General features: G+C 50.1%; 1 protein-coding gene across 5 annotated transcripts in view; it reads left to right on the forward strand.

Moving 5' to 3' along the window:
- The window catches only part of Rph3a (rabphilin 3A), a 77084-nt gene that overhangs the window by 55015 nt on the left and 4935 nt on the right, over positions 1–17134 (forward strand). For 2 of the 5 annotated variants that reach the window (XM_041648778.1, XM_041648779.1), the window contains exons 7-19: positions 1354–1440; positions 3442–3607; positions 5218–5256; positions 5333–5494; positions 8843–8929; positions 9180–9221; positions 10085–10273; positions 11500–11579; positions 13166–13240; positions 13489–13598; positions 14288–14414; positions 15343–15399; positions 15985–16139. In XM_041648778.1, coding sequence (XP_041504712.1) covers positions 1354–1440; positions 3442–3607; positions 5218–5256; positions 5333–5494; positions 8843–8929; positions 9180–9221; positions 10085–10273; positions 11500–11579; positions 13166–13240; positions 13489–13598; positions 14288–14414; positions 15343–15399; positions 15985–16139 — 1376 coding nt within the window. The remainder of the gene's footprint in view (positions 1–1353; positions 1441–3441; positions 3608–5217; positions 5257–5332; positions 5495–8842; positions 8930–9179; positions 9222–10084; positions 10274–11499; positions 11580–13165; positions 13241–13488; positions 13599–14287; positions 14415–15342; positions 15400–15984; positions 16140–17134) is intronic. The other 3 variants (XM_041648780.1, XM_041648781.1, XM_041648782.1) reach the window with 3 other exon arrangements.

Genomic DNA, 17134 nt, shown 5'->3' on the forward strand with positions numbered 1-17134 from the left:
CTGAGTTCTTGTCATGACCCCCTGAAATGGGTGTATCCAGCCTCTCCAGAACAGAGACAGGACTGTCTTTGGTCCACCTTACCCCACTCAAGGAATTCGGTGATCCACCTAGCTAGAGATACCCATCATGCCACTGGGCATCTCCCGCCCTGTGATTGAAGTAGCTCATAGAGTACAGTATTGAACTAGCTGGGGTTGTGGCTCATGCCTTTAGTCCTAGCACTCAGGAGGCAGAGGCAGATGGATCTCTGTGAGTTCAAGGCCAGCCTGCTCTACAGAGTGAGTTCCAGGACAGCCAGGGCAATACAGAAAAACCTGTCTAAAACAAAACAAACCAAATACAGTATTGGGGAAAGTTTGTCTGAAAGATAATTCGTTATAGCATTTACCCTGATAGGCAATTTTATGCAGTTACGGGTTTTCCTGTTTGTCTTCAGACAATGGAAGCTCATCCCAGAGTAGAGTATCCCTGTGTTGTCTGGCTGTTATTCAGATATTGCTTGTCTGCTGAAGTGGGTGGATGTGTGGTCATGGCTAAAATTGTCTCAAGTCTTCTGGGAAAAGAAAGAAGCCAACACACAGAAAGAATACACCGACTTTTCTTCAGAATCATGCCAGTGGCTTCCTCCATGTGGTGGGTGAGAACCCAGACCCCACAGGATGGACGTTTTGAGAAACCTCTCTTCCAACACTTGGGGAAGAATCCAGCTCTTGCCATTGGCAGCAAGGCCAAAAGTGAAACTATTCCAATTGGCCTTGCTCTTGGGAGGAAGTGAGGAAGGGTTCTAGTTCTTTCCATGCCCCAAGAGATTTTGAACTCCTTTGCTTTCCAACTTCTTCCTTGCCTGTCCCTAGTCTCCTACAGCCCAAAGCCTGCCTCACCTGTGTGTGCTCTGGCCTCACCTGTGTGTGCTCTGTCCTCACCTGCGTGTGCTCTGGCTTCACCTGCGTGTGCTCTGGCCTCACCTGTGTGTGCTCTGGCCTCACCTGTGTGTGCTCTGGCCTCACCTGCTTGTGCTCTGGCCTCACCTGCTTGTGCTCTGGCCTCACCTGCTTGTGCTCTGGCCTCACCTGCTTGTGCTCTGGCCTCACCTGTGTGTGCTCTGGCCTCACCTGCTTGTGCTCTGGCCTCACCTGTGTGTGCTCTGGCCTCACCTGCATGTGCTCTGGCCTCACCTGCATGTGCTCTGGCCTCACCTGTGTGTGCTCTGGCCTCACCTGCATGTGCTCTGGCCTCACCTGCTTGTGCTCTGGCCTCACCTGCATGTGCTTTGTCCTCACTTGCGTGTTCTCTGGCCTCACCTGCGTGTGCTCTGGCCTCACCTGTATATGCTCTGCCTGTTTTGTCCACAGAATGTCTGCACCAAGTGTGGGGTGAAGACCTCCAACAACCGCCCACATCCGGTATGGCTGTGTAAGATCTGCCTTGAGCAGAGGGAGGTGAGTGGTCAGGCTTGTGTCTGGAGGTGAGGATGGGGGTGGCATGAGTAAGATGAGGGTGGGAGAGGGTGCCATGGCATTTGGAAGCTTGGGGCTTGGCCTGGTTCTTGTGTCCTAAAGGTTTGGTAGGAAAGGAACCAGCCTAAAGCTGGGGGTTTGGTTCAGTAGATAGTGCTTGCCTAACACACAAGACTCAGATTAAAATTCCAACATGGCTTGAATTGGGCAGGGTGGTGCACACCTGCAATCTTAGAACTGGAGAGTTGGGGGCAGGAGGATCAGGAGTTCAAGGTCATCCTCAAGTGCATAGTGGATCTGAGGCCAGCCTGAACAGAACATCTAAAAACAAAAGTAATGAGTAGCTGGTGAAAAGGCAAGGCCTCTTCCTGTGCCAGAGTGGCCTTTTCCCCCTCCTCTCTTTCTTTTCCTGTGCCAGAGTGGCCTTCCCTTCCTCTCCTTCTTTTGTCTCTTTTTTTGCCCTCTGATTTTCCCCTCCCCATCCCAGTCCCTCACTTTCTGAGTCTCCCTTCCTCCAAATCTCTCTCTCTTTCCCTCTGTGTGACATAAGTGTATACACATGTGTGTGATGGTGTACTTGCCCAGGTGTGAACTTGTGGCATCCGAGGTCAACATCAAGTGTCTGTCACCATTGTCTCTGCCCTGCATTTTGAGACAAGGTCTCTTACTGAGCCTGGAGCTCTAGGCTCCAGCTAGACTGGCTGACCAGTGGGCTCCTGGGATCCCTTAGCACCGAAGTGACAGCTGCACACTGCCCAGATTTTACGTGGGTGCTGGAGATCTGAGGTCAGGTCCTCATGTGTGTACTCCACACACTGAGTCATCTCTACAGAACTCCCCTCATCTTTTCTCCCTCCTTGCCTATTGTCTTTCTCATCCCCTGCTTTCTGCTCCTCACCCTCTCCCTTCCTCCATGATATTTTATCTCTTCACTCTTGATTCCTTCTCTTACTCCTACCTCAACCTCTGCCTCCCCCATACTCCTTCCCTTTTCTCTGTCCATTTTCTTCTAGAATCCTTCTCTTGCCCACACCTGCTTTGGGTTATTGACTTTATCCCCAGTCATCCCAGTTTCTTTACCAGTCATCCCCTGCTGCAGATTCTTGCCTTGGAGAAATTGTTTTAATGGTCACATTTTCTCCCTTCAGCCTAAGGACAACAGGACACACAGGGAAGGTTTGATGAAGGTTCTATTCATGGCAGAGTGGGGAACACCAAAAGTGGAGGGGACCCTCCAATATGAGTGATGGCAGGGCTCTGAATTCACTTCCTGGTCTGAATAAAAAGAGGAAGGAGGGCACAGTAACCAGGAAGAAAGGTGAAGGGAATAGGAGGTCATCACCACCCAGCAGTAGGGAGAGAGCCAAGGGGATATATACCATGACTCCCCTTTCCGCATCTGCTCACTCCTCTGGTATTCTCTTGGGCCACACAAGCCAGAGAACCAAGGTTGTGGGAGCTCCATTATTATGTGCCACACTGGGTAACCCTGTAGAGCATATAGCAAGATGGGAATTGAGGATCTTCCAGATGTCCCTATATCATCTTGTCTAATCTGAAGTCATGATAAAAGCTTGGGGTCTTGAAGAAGTTGTCAGGGATTAGATCATCTGTTTTATTTTGTCCCTTTGAGGCAAGGTCTCATGTAGCCCAGGATAACCTCAAACCTGAATTCCTGATTCTCCTGCCTCCAAGTATTAGAGCTTTTAGGTACTTCCTACCTTTCTTACATCAAGTACAAGGCCTTAGTTACAAGATGAGAGAATTGGCATTGAGCCCACACTCTTTCCCTTTCTGATGCTGAGCTATTGGATTGATCTTTGACATGGCAAACATTCAACTTTCTCTGTCAATAAAATGACCATCAGGTCATGGAACAAATGCATGTGGCCACTGTCATGGCCAAGAACTATGGGAACAAAGATAAAAACTGGCAGTTGGCTGCCATGTCTCCCACACCTGCCTGCCTTCTTTCCTTCCCAGGTCTGGAAGCGCTCAGGAGCATGGTTCTTCAAGGGTTTTCCCAAACAGGTTCTTCCACAGCCTATGCCTATAAAGAAGACCAAGCCCCAGCAGGCTGCTGGTGAGCCTGCTGCTCTGGAACAGCCTACGCTTGAATCCAGGCACACAACCCGAACTCCAGCTCAAGGTAGGACAAAACCAACCCCTTCCAGAACCTTGGACAGGTCCTGGCTTACTGGTCTACCTGGAGGTGTCCTAGAAAAGTTCTTGTTGCCAATCAACTTCTGGTCTCTAATCTAGGACTTCTTAGCCCCTTTGTTGTTTCCCATGAACCTGTTTTTGGGAGAGTAGCACAGGGAACTTTCTAGAAAAGCCAGCTTGCCAAGTACTTTGCTGTCTTCCTTTATAGAAAATTGAAAAGCACAAAATAAGAAATTAAAATTAGTAATTGGGAGAGTATCCCACTCACCTGAATATACCATGGAACCTGTGGAACTTGGACCTGCTAAAAAGGCTTTCCTGGTTTTCTTGTGTTCCTTCCTCCCCTTCCATCTCCTTTTTTTCTTCTTTCTTCTCCTCCCTCCTAATTTTTCTTCTCCCTCTCCTCCTTCTCTCTGTTCCCTCCTCCCTCTCCTCTCTCTTTTTCTTCTTCTTGGGCAGAATCTCATGTAGTCTAAGATACTCTGGAACTCCCTTTTTATCTGAGGATTTGGTGACCTTGAACCTTAACCTCCTGCCTCTACCTCTCAAGTGCTGGCATTATAGGTGTGCTATACCATACCTGATTTTCACTTTTGTTTCTTCTGTTGACTGTAAACAATTCTGCAACTGGACTAATTAAAAGTGAAAGATGAATAGAAATGAAATTAGCAAAGGGAAATTACCAGCACTATTAATATCATGGCTGTTATCTGAGTATAGTTATTAATAATTAAAGTGTTCATTAAAAGAGAGAGAGGCAAATAGGAAGAAAAATGACTCCATAAAATTGCATTTTCATTGGACAGTACCACTTAGACTGGCCAGACAAAGCCCTTATAATAGTCTCAATTAACACTGGATGGTAAGATCAACTGGAACAGCAATGCTGGGGCATCATTTCTCAAAAGAGAGCTAGAGATACAGGGCTCGAATCTAAGTGCCTGACCTGGTCTCTCATAGGACAACTTCTCAGAGTAATGGAGCCCGGTGCCAAAGGTTTTCTCTACAGAGTGTCATGAGCCATTTCTACTTCTTGTAGAATCACCAAGTTGTCAATAGCCACTGTGTCCCTGAGGAGTGTGCAGTCCTACCAACTATCCTTCCTCCTGACTACCCTTCCCTCTCTCTCAGTGTCCAACCCACAGTCCACAGGTCACATGCAGCTCAGGGTAGTTATGCAGCCCAAACAGAACTGCAAATTTATTTAGAACAGAAGCAGAATTTTTAGTCTTTTTTTTTTTTTTTGGTAATGTGGCTGTGTGGTGCTTGATCATGGATTCACAGATAACAACGCTATGTTGTGGTGTCACAGGTTGGACAGACCTGCCTTTCTAGGCAGAAGAAATGGCCATTGTTTTGTTGGCCTATGCTTTTGTCTCCACTTACAATAAGAAAGTGAGACACTAGGAAGAAGCTCAGGGGAGAGGTTGGAGGGAAAACTTACTTAATGCTTCAAAACTTTTTTCAGTAACAGGCTGGTCCCCTTGTGTATCTCTGAGGTGAGAACTCTACAGACACCAGAAAACTAGCTCTCTGCATCATTTCTCTCTCTCTCTCTCTCTCTCTCTCTCTCTCTCTCTCTCTCTCTCTCTTCAGGTGACATGGAGGAGAGGAGGGCCCCAGGTCAGAAGCCAGGTGAGTTCTGCCAACTGTCTTCCACCTCACCCTATCACTTCCCTCTCTCTGTTTTAAGCCATCCCTTTTCTTGCAGGCCCCGATTTCCCCTCTGCTCCTGGGCGAGGAAGCCATGGGCCTCCCATGCGCAGGGCCTCTGAGGCACGAATGAGTACAACTGCCCGGGATTCTGAGGGCTGGGAGCATGGTCATGGTGGGAGTGCTGGAGATGCCAGCCGGAGCCCAGCAGGTGAGCAAGGTAGGCATGTGCTGTCTTTATTGAGTGCCTACTGTATATATCATGTTTTGTTTCTAATGTGGGTCTCAAATGTGGTGGCTGAGTGTTCAGGACTTAAAGTGGTCTCTGGTACCCAACCCCAACAAAGAAAAAGAGGGAGCGGGAGAGGGAGAGGGAGAGAGAAAGAGAAAAAGGAAGAGGGAAAGAAAGAGAGGAGTTACCTTACTGTAAGCCCAGGATGACTTTGAACTAATGGTCCTCCTGTCTCAGCTCCACTCGCCAAGCACTGAGATTACAGATATGCACCTCCATTCCTGTCTCCTCAGCATTCACATCCTAAATTGTGGGTTTTAGCTCCCTTATCACTGTGACAGGACAAAGGACATAACCTAAAAAGAGGAAAGATGAATTTAGCTCTCAGCTCAGAGGTCTCAGTCTCTTATAGAAGAGGAGGGTGTGGCTGAGCAGCTCAAACAGCAGTGGTCAGGAAGTGGACAGTTTCCTCTAGTGAGACTCCACCTCCTAAAGTTTCCCCACTTCCCAGAATGCACCACCAGCTGGAGTTCAGGTGCTCAACGCATGAGACTTTGGGGACATTTTGGTGGGGACATTTCAGCCCAACAGTTTGGTTAGTGCTTCAGTTCCCTCCTTCCTGACAACAGATGTGGGCCCCTCCCATCTGCTGCCCATATCTGCTGGTAAACCCAGGGTGCAGATGGATAGAGGATGGATGTCTGAATCTGACCACCAGAGTACATTAATGGAGCATCTACGTGTACCAGATGCTTCCCAGAGCTCTTCTACCAGGATATCTTAGTGACTCTTTGCCACAGCCCCAACACACAGGTGTGAGGCTTTCAGCATCCCAACTCCACAGATGGAAAAATTAGACTCGGAAAGGCTCTGCTGCAGCTTCACTGAATAGCTGACAATGAGTGAAAAATAAGAATTAAACCTGAACTCTCAATCTCTTTTCTCTTCCAGAGGTGAAGCTTATATGGGCCAGGCCTTTTGATTTTGTGAAACACACAATCCATATTTATTATATGTAATTTACTATTTTAGCCATTCTTCATGTCCAGTTTGGTGGCATCAGGCACACTCAGGGTGTTATGTTACCATCACCACCACCCACCACCAGAACGTCCCCTCATCTCAAGATGAGGCTGTTGTATCCATAAAACCATAACTTCTCTTTGACCTCTTCTCTACTCCAGAATATCCAATCCTCTTCTTTTTATGCATAGAAACTTGACAATTTAGGTGGAATCACATATTATTCACCCCTTTTATCTGTCTTACTTCACTGAGTGCCACACCTTCAAGGTTCATCATGCTCAAGCATTTGTTAGGCTGTTCTTCCCTTTTTCAGGTTGTATACTAGTCCCATGAACAGATTAATGGTGTGTGCCACCACACTTGGCTGTTGGTTGGTTTTTAAATACTACCTACTCCCATGGGGATGAGTCAGTATCTCAGAGAGGTGCTATAGATTTGATTGGCATTTCCCTAAAAGTTGGTAATACCCAGCTTTCCCTACTTGGGTTTTCCACAGAAATGTCAGGCTTGGCCCTTGTCCCATGTTTTCGACTGGACTCTACTGGTGTTCTTTATATCCAGGATGCCAACGCTTTGTCACTGTGTCGTTTGTAAATGGCTTCTACCCCACTCCCCCCATGGCTCACTTGGTCTCTTTGTGGATAGCGTCACTTGACTTTTAGGGATTCAGTTTTGATGAAGTCCAACTGGTCCGTTCCCTTTTACTTCCTCTGCTTTGAGCGTCACATCCAAGAAGTTGTGGCCTGAAGTTTGTCCTTTGTGTTTTCTCTGAGTCTGATACTTTAGCTTGTATGTGTGTGCCTGTGCATGTGTAATAGCATGCATGTGTGTGTGTACTTGTCTGGGTGTGCATTGAGTGTGAGTGTGCACGTGTGTACGTTTGGAACATTTCAGTTGACTTTTCTAGATGTAGTTAGTGCTTTTCATGTGTTGTTCAACCCCTGAAGGAAAAGACAGCATCAGGATGTCCCTGACCACACAAAGTCCCCCCAGAGTCAATATCAGATGTACGGTATAGTGGTACACACTTGTGATGTGACTGTAACTCCAGTTCAGGAACGGGTGGGCCAGAGACAAGCAGATCATGGGGTTCACTGGTTAGTCACTTGAGATGCAGTGCTCTGGGTTTGGGGGGAACCTTCCCAAAAAATAAAGTGGGGAATGGTAGAGGAAGGTACCCAGTGTTGACCTCTGGTCTCCACATGCATTCCCCACAGGCGGAAGTATATACACGTACACACGAGTATACACACATGCATACCCATACAATCAATGTCCATGTCCCCTTATCTGGAAAGCTCCTAGCACCACCTACCCCATGCTGAGCTGACTTCACTGCCCCCTCCCTGAGTTCCCAGATGGTAGGACACAGCCCTAGCACACACCACTGCCCAGGTCGGCTTCCCCAAGCTGCTACCTGGCACATGGCTCTTGAGCCCCTCTGTAATCGCAGCCCTCTCAGCCTTCCCAGCCTGTTCCAGGATTCCTGCTTGAATGCAGGCTATCTAAGGTGCACAGGGGAATGGCCCATTAGTAACACTAACTCCTGTGCCATGCGCTGCTCTGCACTGATCTTATGATTAAACTCTGCTTCTGTCATCTCGTTTAATCCCCTTGTCGGCGCATTGGGGGCAGGTTCTAACAAGCACGCTACACTGATCCAAGCCCACAGGCCCGTTTTAATGTTTTGTTTTGAGGTCAGTTCTGGTCTGGAACTCACTCTGTGTCCCAGGTGGGCCTCAAATCTGTAAGCGTCCTATCTCTGCCACCTGAGAGGCGGAGATGACAGGCCTGTACCCTTGGCCCAGCTACCCTATGCTTTAAATAATTACAGCCACTGAGATTCACCCAGAGGGTCTGGGCACCAAGGAGAAAACAGAGGGACCAGAGAAGGGCAGCCTTCCGTGGAGCCCCATGTATTTGTGTGTGTGCGTGTGTGTGCATGTGTGTGTGCATGTGTGTGTGCATGTGTGTACATGTCTGTGTACATGTGTGTGTGCGTGTGTGTGCATGTGCATGTGTGTGCGTGTATGTGCATGTCTGTGTGCATGTGTGTGCATGTGTGTGCATGTGTGTGCATGTGTGTGTGCGTGTGTGTGTGCGTGTGTGTGTGTACATGTCTGTGTAAATGTGTGTGCGTGTGTGTGCATGTGTATGTGCATGTGTGTGCGTGTGTGTGCATGTGTGTGCATGTGTACATGTGTGTGCATGTGTGTGCACGTGTGTGTGCGTGTGTGTGTGCGTGTGTGTGTGCGTGTGTGTGTGTGCATGTGTACGTGTGCTTTATGCTTCTCCCTCTTTGTCCTGCAGGTTTGAGGCGGGCTAACTCAGTGCAGGCCTCCCGCCCTGCCCCGGCTTCAATGTCAAGTCCGGCACCTCCTCAACCTGTGCAGCCAGGTATCTGCCATGCAGCCACCATGTGCCCTGGTGTCCCCTAGCAGTGACCTCAGTTCCATCACCTTGCAGGACTGAAAGAGGCTGAGCCATGAGCTCTTTTTAGACCCTGGGGTGAAGGGAGCCCTGTGCTTAGGGCAGGACTGTGGCAGAGGGGTGGTTGGTTGGAGCATACTGTCCACTGTGAAGGGGTGGGGCTGGGACAGACACTGAAGTATGTCCTCATCCCCACCCCCTTTCCTTCCCCTTGCAGGGCCCCCTGGGGGCAGCAGGGCCGCTCCTGGGCAAAGCACAGGCAAGTGTGAACTACCCTTTCAGAAAACACATTTACTCAGTCTGTACCCCAAAACCTGTCTGAGGAGGCCTAAGCAGCCCACTTTCCAAACCCCTGAACTGTCCACACCCACAAGCCAGCTCCTGCAGCTCAGAGTCCAGACTGCCTGGTCCTTCACTTCCTACTGTGTTACTCCTGGCCAATGACTAAACCTGTCTGAGCTTCATTTTGTTGGTTTGTTTGTTTTTTATGAAGTGTGAGTCAGGCTAGGACTTCCCTCACAATCTTGTTGAGGAGATTAAACAAACTAAAACAGTAAAAAAAAAAAAAAAAAAAAAAAAAAAAGTTAAAACAAAAAACCCAAAACCAACCAAACAAACAAAATCAATTTAAAAAAAAAAAACACAACTTTTTGTGAAGGCTGATTTGTGTTTGGCTCATGATAAGCAAACCAATTATTCCATGACCCACATACAGGCCTCAGGTGCCTGGTTGTTATGATTACAAGGTAACCATTTTCTTTCCATGGACCTTCATTGTTTAATGCAACTAATACTGCTTGCCGGAGAAGCACCTTTGGATTCAGTAACTCCAGTTCTACAACTAAGGAACCTTAAGGCTCAGAGATGTTAAGGAACTGGTCCTACATCCCACAGCTGAGGTTAAGGTCGATGCCATCCGGCTGAATCCACACAGCTGACTGATCTCCCTGGGGTCTGGCTTGCTTTTATCCAAATCGGTCCTGGGGCTTGACTATCTCATGTAGATTCCAGGACCCCTGATTCTGAGTGCGGCCTGGGAACCTGCATTCTGGAAGCTTCCTCCAGCTGCATTGCTGTGACACAAACTCAATACTGCCTCTTCTCTGTCTCTTGTCCCCACAGAGGCCACTCCAAGCGACTCTGGTTATCCAGGGGCTGTCGCCCCAGCCCGGGAGGAGAGGACAGGACCCGCAGGGGGCTTCCCGTCAGCTCCCCACACTACAGGCCCCTATTCCCAGGTGGCCCCTGCTCGTCAGCCGCCACCCGCAGAGGAAGAGGAGGAAGCCAATAGCTATGACTCTGATGAAGCAAGTAGGTGGCTCTTGGTGGGGGAAGGAAGCATGCTGGGAAAAGTCACACAGAAACTGAGCTTGGGATGGGGCGGGAATGGGGTTCTGGATTCAATAGACGCACCCTCACCGCTGACATGTGGACCCTCAAAAATTCTGTGGTTCAGGGCCTTGCATGTGCTGGGAAAGGGTTACTGCCCTCTGCTTCCCGGTGCTGCAACGACTGATGAGCGCCACCGTGTGGTCAGTATTGGTACCGTATGTCTTATTGAATTAAAACACAAGGGTGCAGCTCATTGAGTCATTTAAAGCCTCTTGTGGGGTTTCTTGAGGTTCTACCCACATAGCAATCTACCAAACAGAATTATCTGGTGTCCCACAACACCCCCCAAACAGGCATGAGTCCCTGCAATGTGTCTATCATCTGATGTCATTTTTTTCTCATGAGTGGGATTGTTGCAAGATCACTCAGTGATTCAGTAGGTACATATTGTGTCCCTCTTAAACTCAGACCTAGAGGCCCAGGGAAAGACAGACAGACAGGCAGACAGACAGACAGACACACCCCTCAGGGTTTTTTTCCCCATCAGCTATGGCTGAAGCAGCCAGGACAGCCTGTGGATGCTATTGGGAGGTGGGGCGACCTGGTTCGGACACCTAGCCCATATTGCTTTCTGTGTAGGCTGATGGGAGGGTAAACTGAGGCACCTCAGGGACAGTGCTTGGTAAACTGGACACTGCCATGATGGTGTTGTGATGAGCACACACGAGAAATGGCAGCAGTGTCAACAATAGAAAGGGTGGAGGCAGGAGAGTGGGCCCTGGTAGAGCAGAGATCCAGGTGGGCCTCCCTTCCCACCAGAGCCAGCCACACTCCCTACTTCCTGTCCCTAGTGAGTGGGAATGGGGCATTCTCCCCTCTCATTCTGCATATAGTCTTAGAAAGGGTCCCTGCGACTCAGAGGCGGCCATTTAGTTAGGGTTCCTATTCCTGTGACAAATGCTATGGCGAAAGCACTCTCAATCTGGCAGGGGAGGAAGTCACTATTCAAACACACACAGAGATAATTGCAGAAGACTCCCAGGAAACAGGCTGACCAGGACAGAGTATGAGATCAGGGCCTGGCCCTCCCTCTCTCCTGTGGTCCTAGTACCTAGCTGAGGCTGGACACATTGGTAAGCGCCCAGGAAATGTTTGTGGATTGACTAAACAAATGTTTTCTTGGCTCCTGTCTCTGTTGCCTGCAGCCACACTGGGTGCCCTGGAATTCAGCCTCCTCTATGACCAGGAAAACAGCAACCTGCAGTGTACCATCATCAGGGCAAAGGTGCGTGGGGACCCCTGGGGATGCTCTGGTTTCCTAAGGACAAGGGATGAGTCCCAGGCCCAGCTCCTGCTGTCACTGACCTGTGGCAATGACAAGATGTGAACAGGGTTGTCATCAGCCATGGCAGACTTCTTCCTCTGGGGATGGTCCTGTGGCTGCTTCCTGGGAGTGGGAGGCCGCTTGACTGTGAGGGTCACTTAGGCTACCCACAACACACAGAGGGGATGCTGCAAGAGCCACCAAGACTTGGTGACTCTGTGTGTTCTGCTGATGTCATCGTCCGCCAGGGGCAGCAGTGAGGTGGTAACTTTGGCTGTGGATACTAAAAGATGTGTTTGTGCTGCAGCAGAGGGAGGTGCAGCAGCAGCAAGCTGCATGGAATGTGAACTGAATGAATTCCAGACCTTGAGGGACCCGGGCTGAACTTAAGTCTGGGACCCCCAGGAAAAAACCAGCAAGATCTGGACCAGAGTCCCCTGGAGTGACTGCTGGCCCAGGACACCTTGCTGTGTGTTACTTGAGAAAGTAGCTGACCCTCTCTGACTTAGTGGAAGAGACAATGGTGTCCTTCCTTCAAGAAAGGCTGGACAAACTGAATGCAAAGTGGCTGGCAATTTGTGGGTGTCTAGGACAGTTCCCTCTCTCTGCCTGCTGGCCTGTGGTGGACATGACACAACCCTCTTTTCACTCCCCAAATGCCCCAGTTTGGAGGATAAACAAGAACCACCATGCTTAAAGAAACTCCTGCATTGACCCACCCAAGCCTAAGCCATTTGGGGGGCATGCCCACATTGGGCCCCTACCACGTACTTGACACTACAGTGAGTGAGCCCCTACTGTGTACTGGACTCTACAGTGAGTGATCAGGTGGATACTACTCTCTTCCCCTCTATGTTGGTGACCAAGTGAGGGAGGCATTTTTATATTTGCCCCATTAGTCAGGTGGGAAAACTGAGGCCAGAAAGCTAATGCCTGGGATTACATCCTAGATATATGAGGCTCATCTTCAAAGACAAGCTTTGATTCTTTACTCCCTGAACCCCACAGAGCTGTGGATACTGTTGGCCCCATCAATCAGATGAGCAAGTTGAGGTCACAGGATTCCTACCTAGCTTGGGTGGGTGGACAGTATCTGAGATGCAGAACCTTGAGGGTTGTTCAACTCATCTCAGCAAATGATGCTAAAACCACTTTCTCCTGGTCTTGGAGGGACAGACAGTGTGAGCCTCATCCTCCAAGTGGGGGGAAATTGAGGCCTCAAATGAAGGCAGGGGTCAGGCCCTGGATTCAGGAGTGTCTCTGTCCGCAGCCACTCCTCTCTGGTATTTATGCTGGAATGTCCTCTCCATCCCTTTTACAATACCCAGGGGCAACTGTGCTAAAACCTGCCCCACTCCTCCACTCAACAGCGTGAAAACAGGCTCAGAGGGGCCACACAGCTAGGGAGTGGTATGTTGTTAAACTCTGTACCTGATGCTCCAGGTTATCTTCATGGTACAGCATCCCTCTGTTCTGTCCCCACTGTTACGACAGATGCTATCCCCTGTTGAGGCTGACCATCTTGTTGCTGCCTCCTTCTTTTGCAGGGACTGAAGCCCATGGACTCCAATGGCTTAGCGGATCCCTATGTGAAGCTGCACCTGCTGCCTGGAGCCAGCAAGGTAGACAGCAGCCCAGGGGTCTGCATCTCCCCTCTGAGAGCTTGCAGGCATGGAGGACACTGCCTGTGGACTCAGGAAACATCCCCATGTCCCTGCCTCAGAAGGAGTGGTGTCATTTCTGCTATAAGCCATGTCTATCTCCACGGAAGTTGCCTGTGCTTTCTCACTTAAGGGGATGTTTGAGGAGGGTCTCCAGGTTGTCTCTACTGATGGGTGCCTGTCTGTCTGTCTGTTTCTTTGGTCTCTAGTCCAACAAACTTCGTACAAAGACCCTACGCAACACGCGGAACCCTGTGTGGAATGAGACGCTGCAGTATCACGGCATCACAGAGGAGGACATGCAGAGAAAGACACTCAGGTGCCGGTGGAGGGTGGGACTCCAGCAGGAACCGTGAATGCAGGGGCCTAGCATGTCTAAATACACACAGCTGCCAGCCTATGTTGTCCAGGCAGCCGTGTTAGCCATCTGCACAAGCGCAGTACACACTGAGGGGTTTTGTCCCTGAATGTGTTTGGATGCAGAACCCACAGTTGCATGCATAGCTGAGATTCACAGGCATGGTGCTGAAGAAGCAACAGAGAAGGGTAGATAAGCAGACAGGGTTGTGTGGCTGTCATCCCAGCACTTGGAAGGGCCGAGGCCAGCCTGGATTGCATAGTGAATTTGAATCTAGCCTGGGCTACATCGCAAGTCCTACCCTGGGCTACATTGTATGTATGTATCTCAGTAAAGGTGATGTGTACTGTGTGGTCACATTTACACAGGATCAAGTGCAGGCTCATGGCCCCTTGCAGGCAAGAGTGGATGGGTCTCTTAGGGTAAGGGAGGGTCTAGGGAAGGACCCTGACTGAGGACCTCTAGCATTGGAATGTTCTAGCTCTTATGTGAGCAATGATTATATGGGATCATGAGATGCATAGACCCCTCAGGCTGTGAACTAAGTCCCTCACCCGACTGCAGGGAAACTGAGGCTGCACCCAGTGCCCCTCACCCAGGTACATGGGGGGGCTCAGTGTCTATTGCTCTTTCTCTCTGGCCCATGGCAGGATCTCCGTGTGTGATGAGGACAAGTTCGGCCACAATGAGTTCATTGGCGAGACCAGGTTCTCACTCAAGAAGCTGAAGGCTAACCAGAGGAAAAACTTCAACATCTGCCTGGAGCGGGTGATCCCGGTGAGCTCGGGACTGCCACCTTCCCTGTGCTGTGTGGGCTCAGGCAGGGGCTGTGGGGCCGAGCACCAGGAGGAGGTGAGGGGACTTAGGATGGGGGAAGCAAATGGCCAATGTCACCCAAGAAGCAGAGAGGAAGCTTCAGGGTGGGAGGTGCACCTAGCGGCTGGGAAAGGGTGTGTTACTGGGCACTGGGCTGTGATTCTACAGGCAATTCTGTGGCTCACACAGAGCAAGTTGTGAAAGCCAGTTCTGGGCATGAGGTGTCTCTTTGGGACCCTGTCTGGTAGCAGCTGGTGGTTCTGGCTTCTTTTTCTTACTCAATAAATCCAGCTGCTCAGAACAATGGTTAAGTTTGTGCCTTTATCACCACCAGCTTCTGAGTATGTTTGTCTTGCTAAAGTGGACATGGCTGTCCCAAGACATGAAGGTAGCCAGGTAGGCAGGTGTTTGAGGAGTCACCTCACTGTGCTGCACTAAGGACAGGGGCCTCATCAACGCTGTCCCCTCCTCTCAGCTGTCCTCATCTCTATAGGGTGGGAGTTGAGTTTAATCTGTAGCTCACAACCCTGTTTCTCAGAGCCTTAGGATCCATCAGAAGGGCCACTCAGGAGAAACATCTGATAGGCCAGATCCCAAGAGCTCTGAACTACACAGCCCAAGCAAATGAAGACTTGTGGTTTATGTGTGGGCGCTCTGACACTTGGACCGTCTTCTGGTCCTCTCTGACCTTTGGTGTCGCCTTCTGTAAATTGGGGAATGCAGTAAAACGCAAACACAGCTGCTGCTCCCATCTTGACGGTTAATGCTGTGTAAACATCAGTGAACGGGAGAGTGTTGGGGTGCACAGCCTACCTTCATGGCTCTGGGCCCTCCTTGGGCAGGGGGATGAGCCCCCAAGGTTACCCTCTCATCCTGTCTCCTCCCACAGACGAAGCGTGCAGGGACCACAGGGTCAGCCCGTGGCATGGCACTCTATGAGGAGGAGGTGAGCTGACTGTCGGTGGGAAGCCCGATGGCTCTGCTGAGACCACCAGGGGCCGCTTTTCTCTCCTCTTCCTTCCATGTCCTCCTCTCTCTCTATCCACAAACTGACCTGCTGGCTCATAGGGGGAGGGGGAATGCCCTTCATCCGCAGGATCGGGCCATAGGAAGAGGGGATGGTCCCTATTCTCGCACACCCATGTTCTGGAACCTACTTCACACAGCTTCTGTTGCTGGCTCTACAGATGAGAGCAATGGCATGCTCATCCCTTTGTAGGGACATGAGGCCAGTCAGGTCAGGGGTCAGGGTCAGCATCTGTCAAGGTCAGTGACTAGGATGGAGCCCAGCTCCAATGAATGATCCAAGTTTGGGTTCTGCCCCCATCTAACTCAAGCTGAGCTCTGGCCCAATGAGCATTCGAGAGCCTAGCCTGGGGCACACTGCTGTGCCAAGAGACGTACCCGCTGTCCATGGTGCTGACCGACCCCTTAGCAGGCTGTCGCCCTCTGCCCTCCACAGCAGTCCCCCACCATTACCACCCACATCTCCCGCCTTTCTGAGCCCTGTACTGCCTTTTGCCACATGCAGCAGGTGGAGCGAATTGGCGACATAGAGGAACGTGGCAAGATCCTGGTGTCCCTCATGTACAGCACACAGCAGGGCGGCCTCATCGTGGGCATTATCCGCTGTGTGCACCTGGCCGCCATGGACGCCAATGGCTACTCAGATCCCTTCGTCAAGCTGTGAGTTGGGCAGCACCCCAGGGAGATGAGAGAGGATCTGGGAAGACCCCCTGGAAGAGAGAGGATGAAGCCAAGAGACACCTCATTATTAACCACTGAAGCCCTAGGTCACACAACAGCTCAAGTATGCCCAGCACAGACTGAAACTGAGCATCAGGAAGTCAACCAGTGTGATGCCTGCCACATGGGAACCCTTGTACCTGCCCCTTCCTAGAGTGACTGGCATAGTGATCCCACTTATGACCCATAGCTGCCTTTGTCCCCACTAGCTCAGATTTCCACCATCAAAGAAGCAATGTGGTTTCATTCAAATCCACTATAGAAACACCCAAAATATCTGGGCGGTGGTGGCACATGCTTTTAATCTCAGCACTCGGGAGGCAGAGGCAGACAGATCTCAGTGAGTTCAAGGCCAGCCTGGTCTACAAAGTGAGTTCCAGGACAGCCAGGATTGTTACACAGAGGAACCCTGTCTTGAAAAACCAACCAACCAACTAAACAAACAAACAAAAAAGAAAAGAGAGAAAGAAAAGAAATAAATAAATAAAAGAAATACCCAAAATATCTCAAACTTGGGGTTATTCTAGCAATACTGTCAAATCTGCTCCCCTGGTGGCCGCTGGAGTTAGATGTCCCCACCCTGAGAGGGCTTTAGCTTTTTATGCTCACTCCTATAGAAAATACCATAAGAGTATAAGCAGACTTGGTTAGTGGAATGTTCATCAGCTTTATCAGCTGTTCTGATCATTAATGTCTGTTAAACCCTGTCCCCCCCCCCCGCCAAAGTACTTGTTTACACCCATAAGCTACTGGTTGAGCACCTACTGTGTGCTAGGCACTGTGCCCAACTCTGAGAAAGAGCTTCCTGGGTGGAGGAAACAGTGTTGTGTGCAAAGGCCGTGGGGTGGAGAGGAGGATGAGGGAGGGGCGGTCAAGAGCATGATGAGAGAAAGAGAGCTCGGGTGAAGCTGGGACCCAGCCACATGGACAATGGG

The sequence above is a fragment of the Microtus oregoni genome, unplaced genomic scaffold (genome assembly GCF_018167655.1).
Source record: "Microtus oregoni isolate MIOR12 unplaced genomic scaffold, Mior012 000003F_ref0000135, whole genome shotgun sequence".
NCBI classification, from domain to species: domain Eukaryota; kingdom Metazoa; phylum Chordata; class Mammalia; order Rodentia; family Cricetidae; genus Microtus; species Microtus oregoni.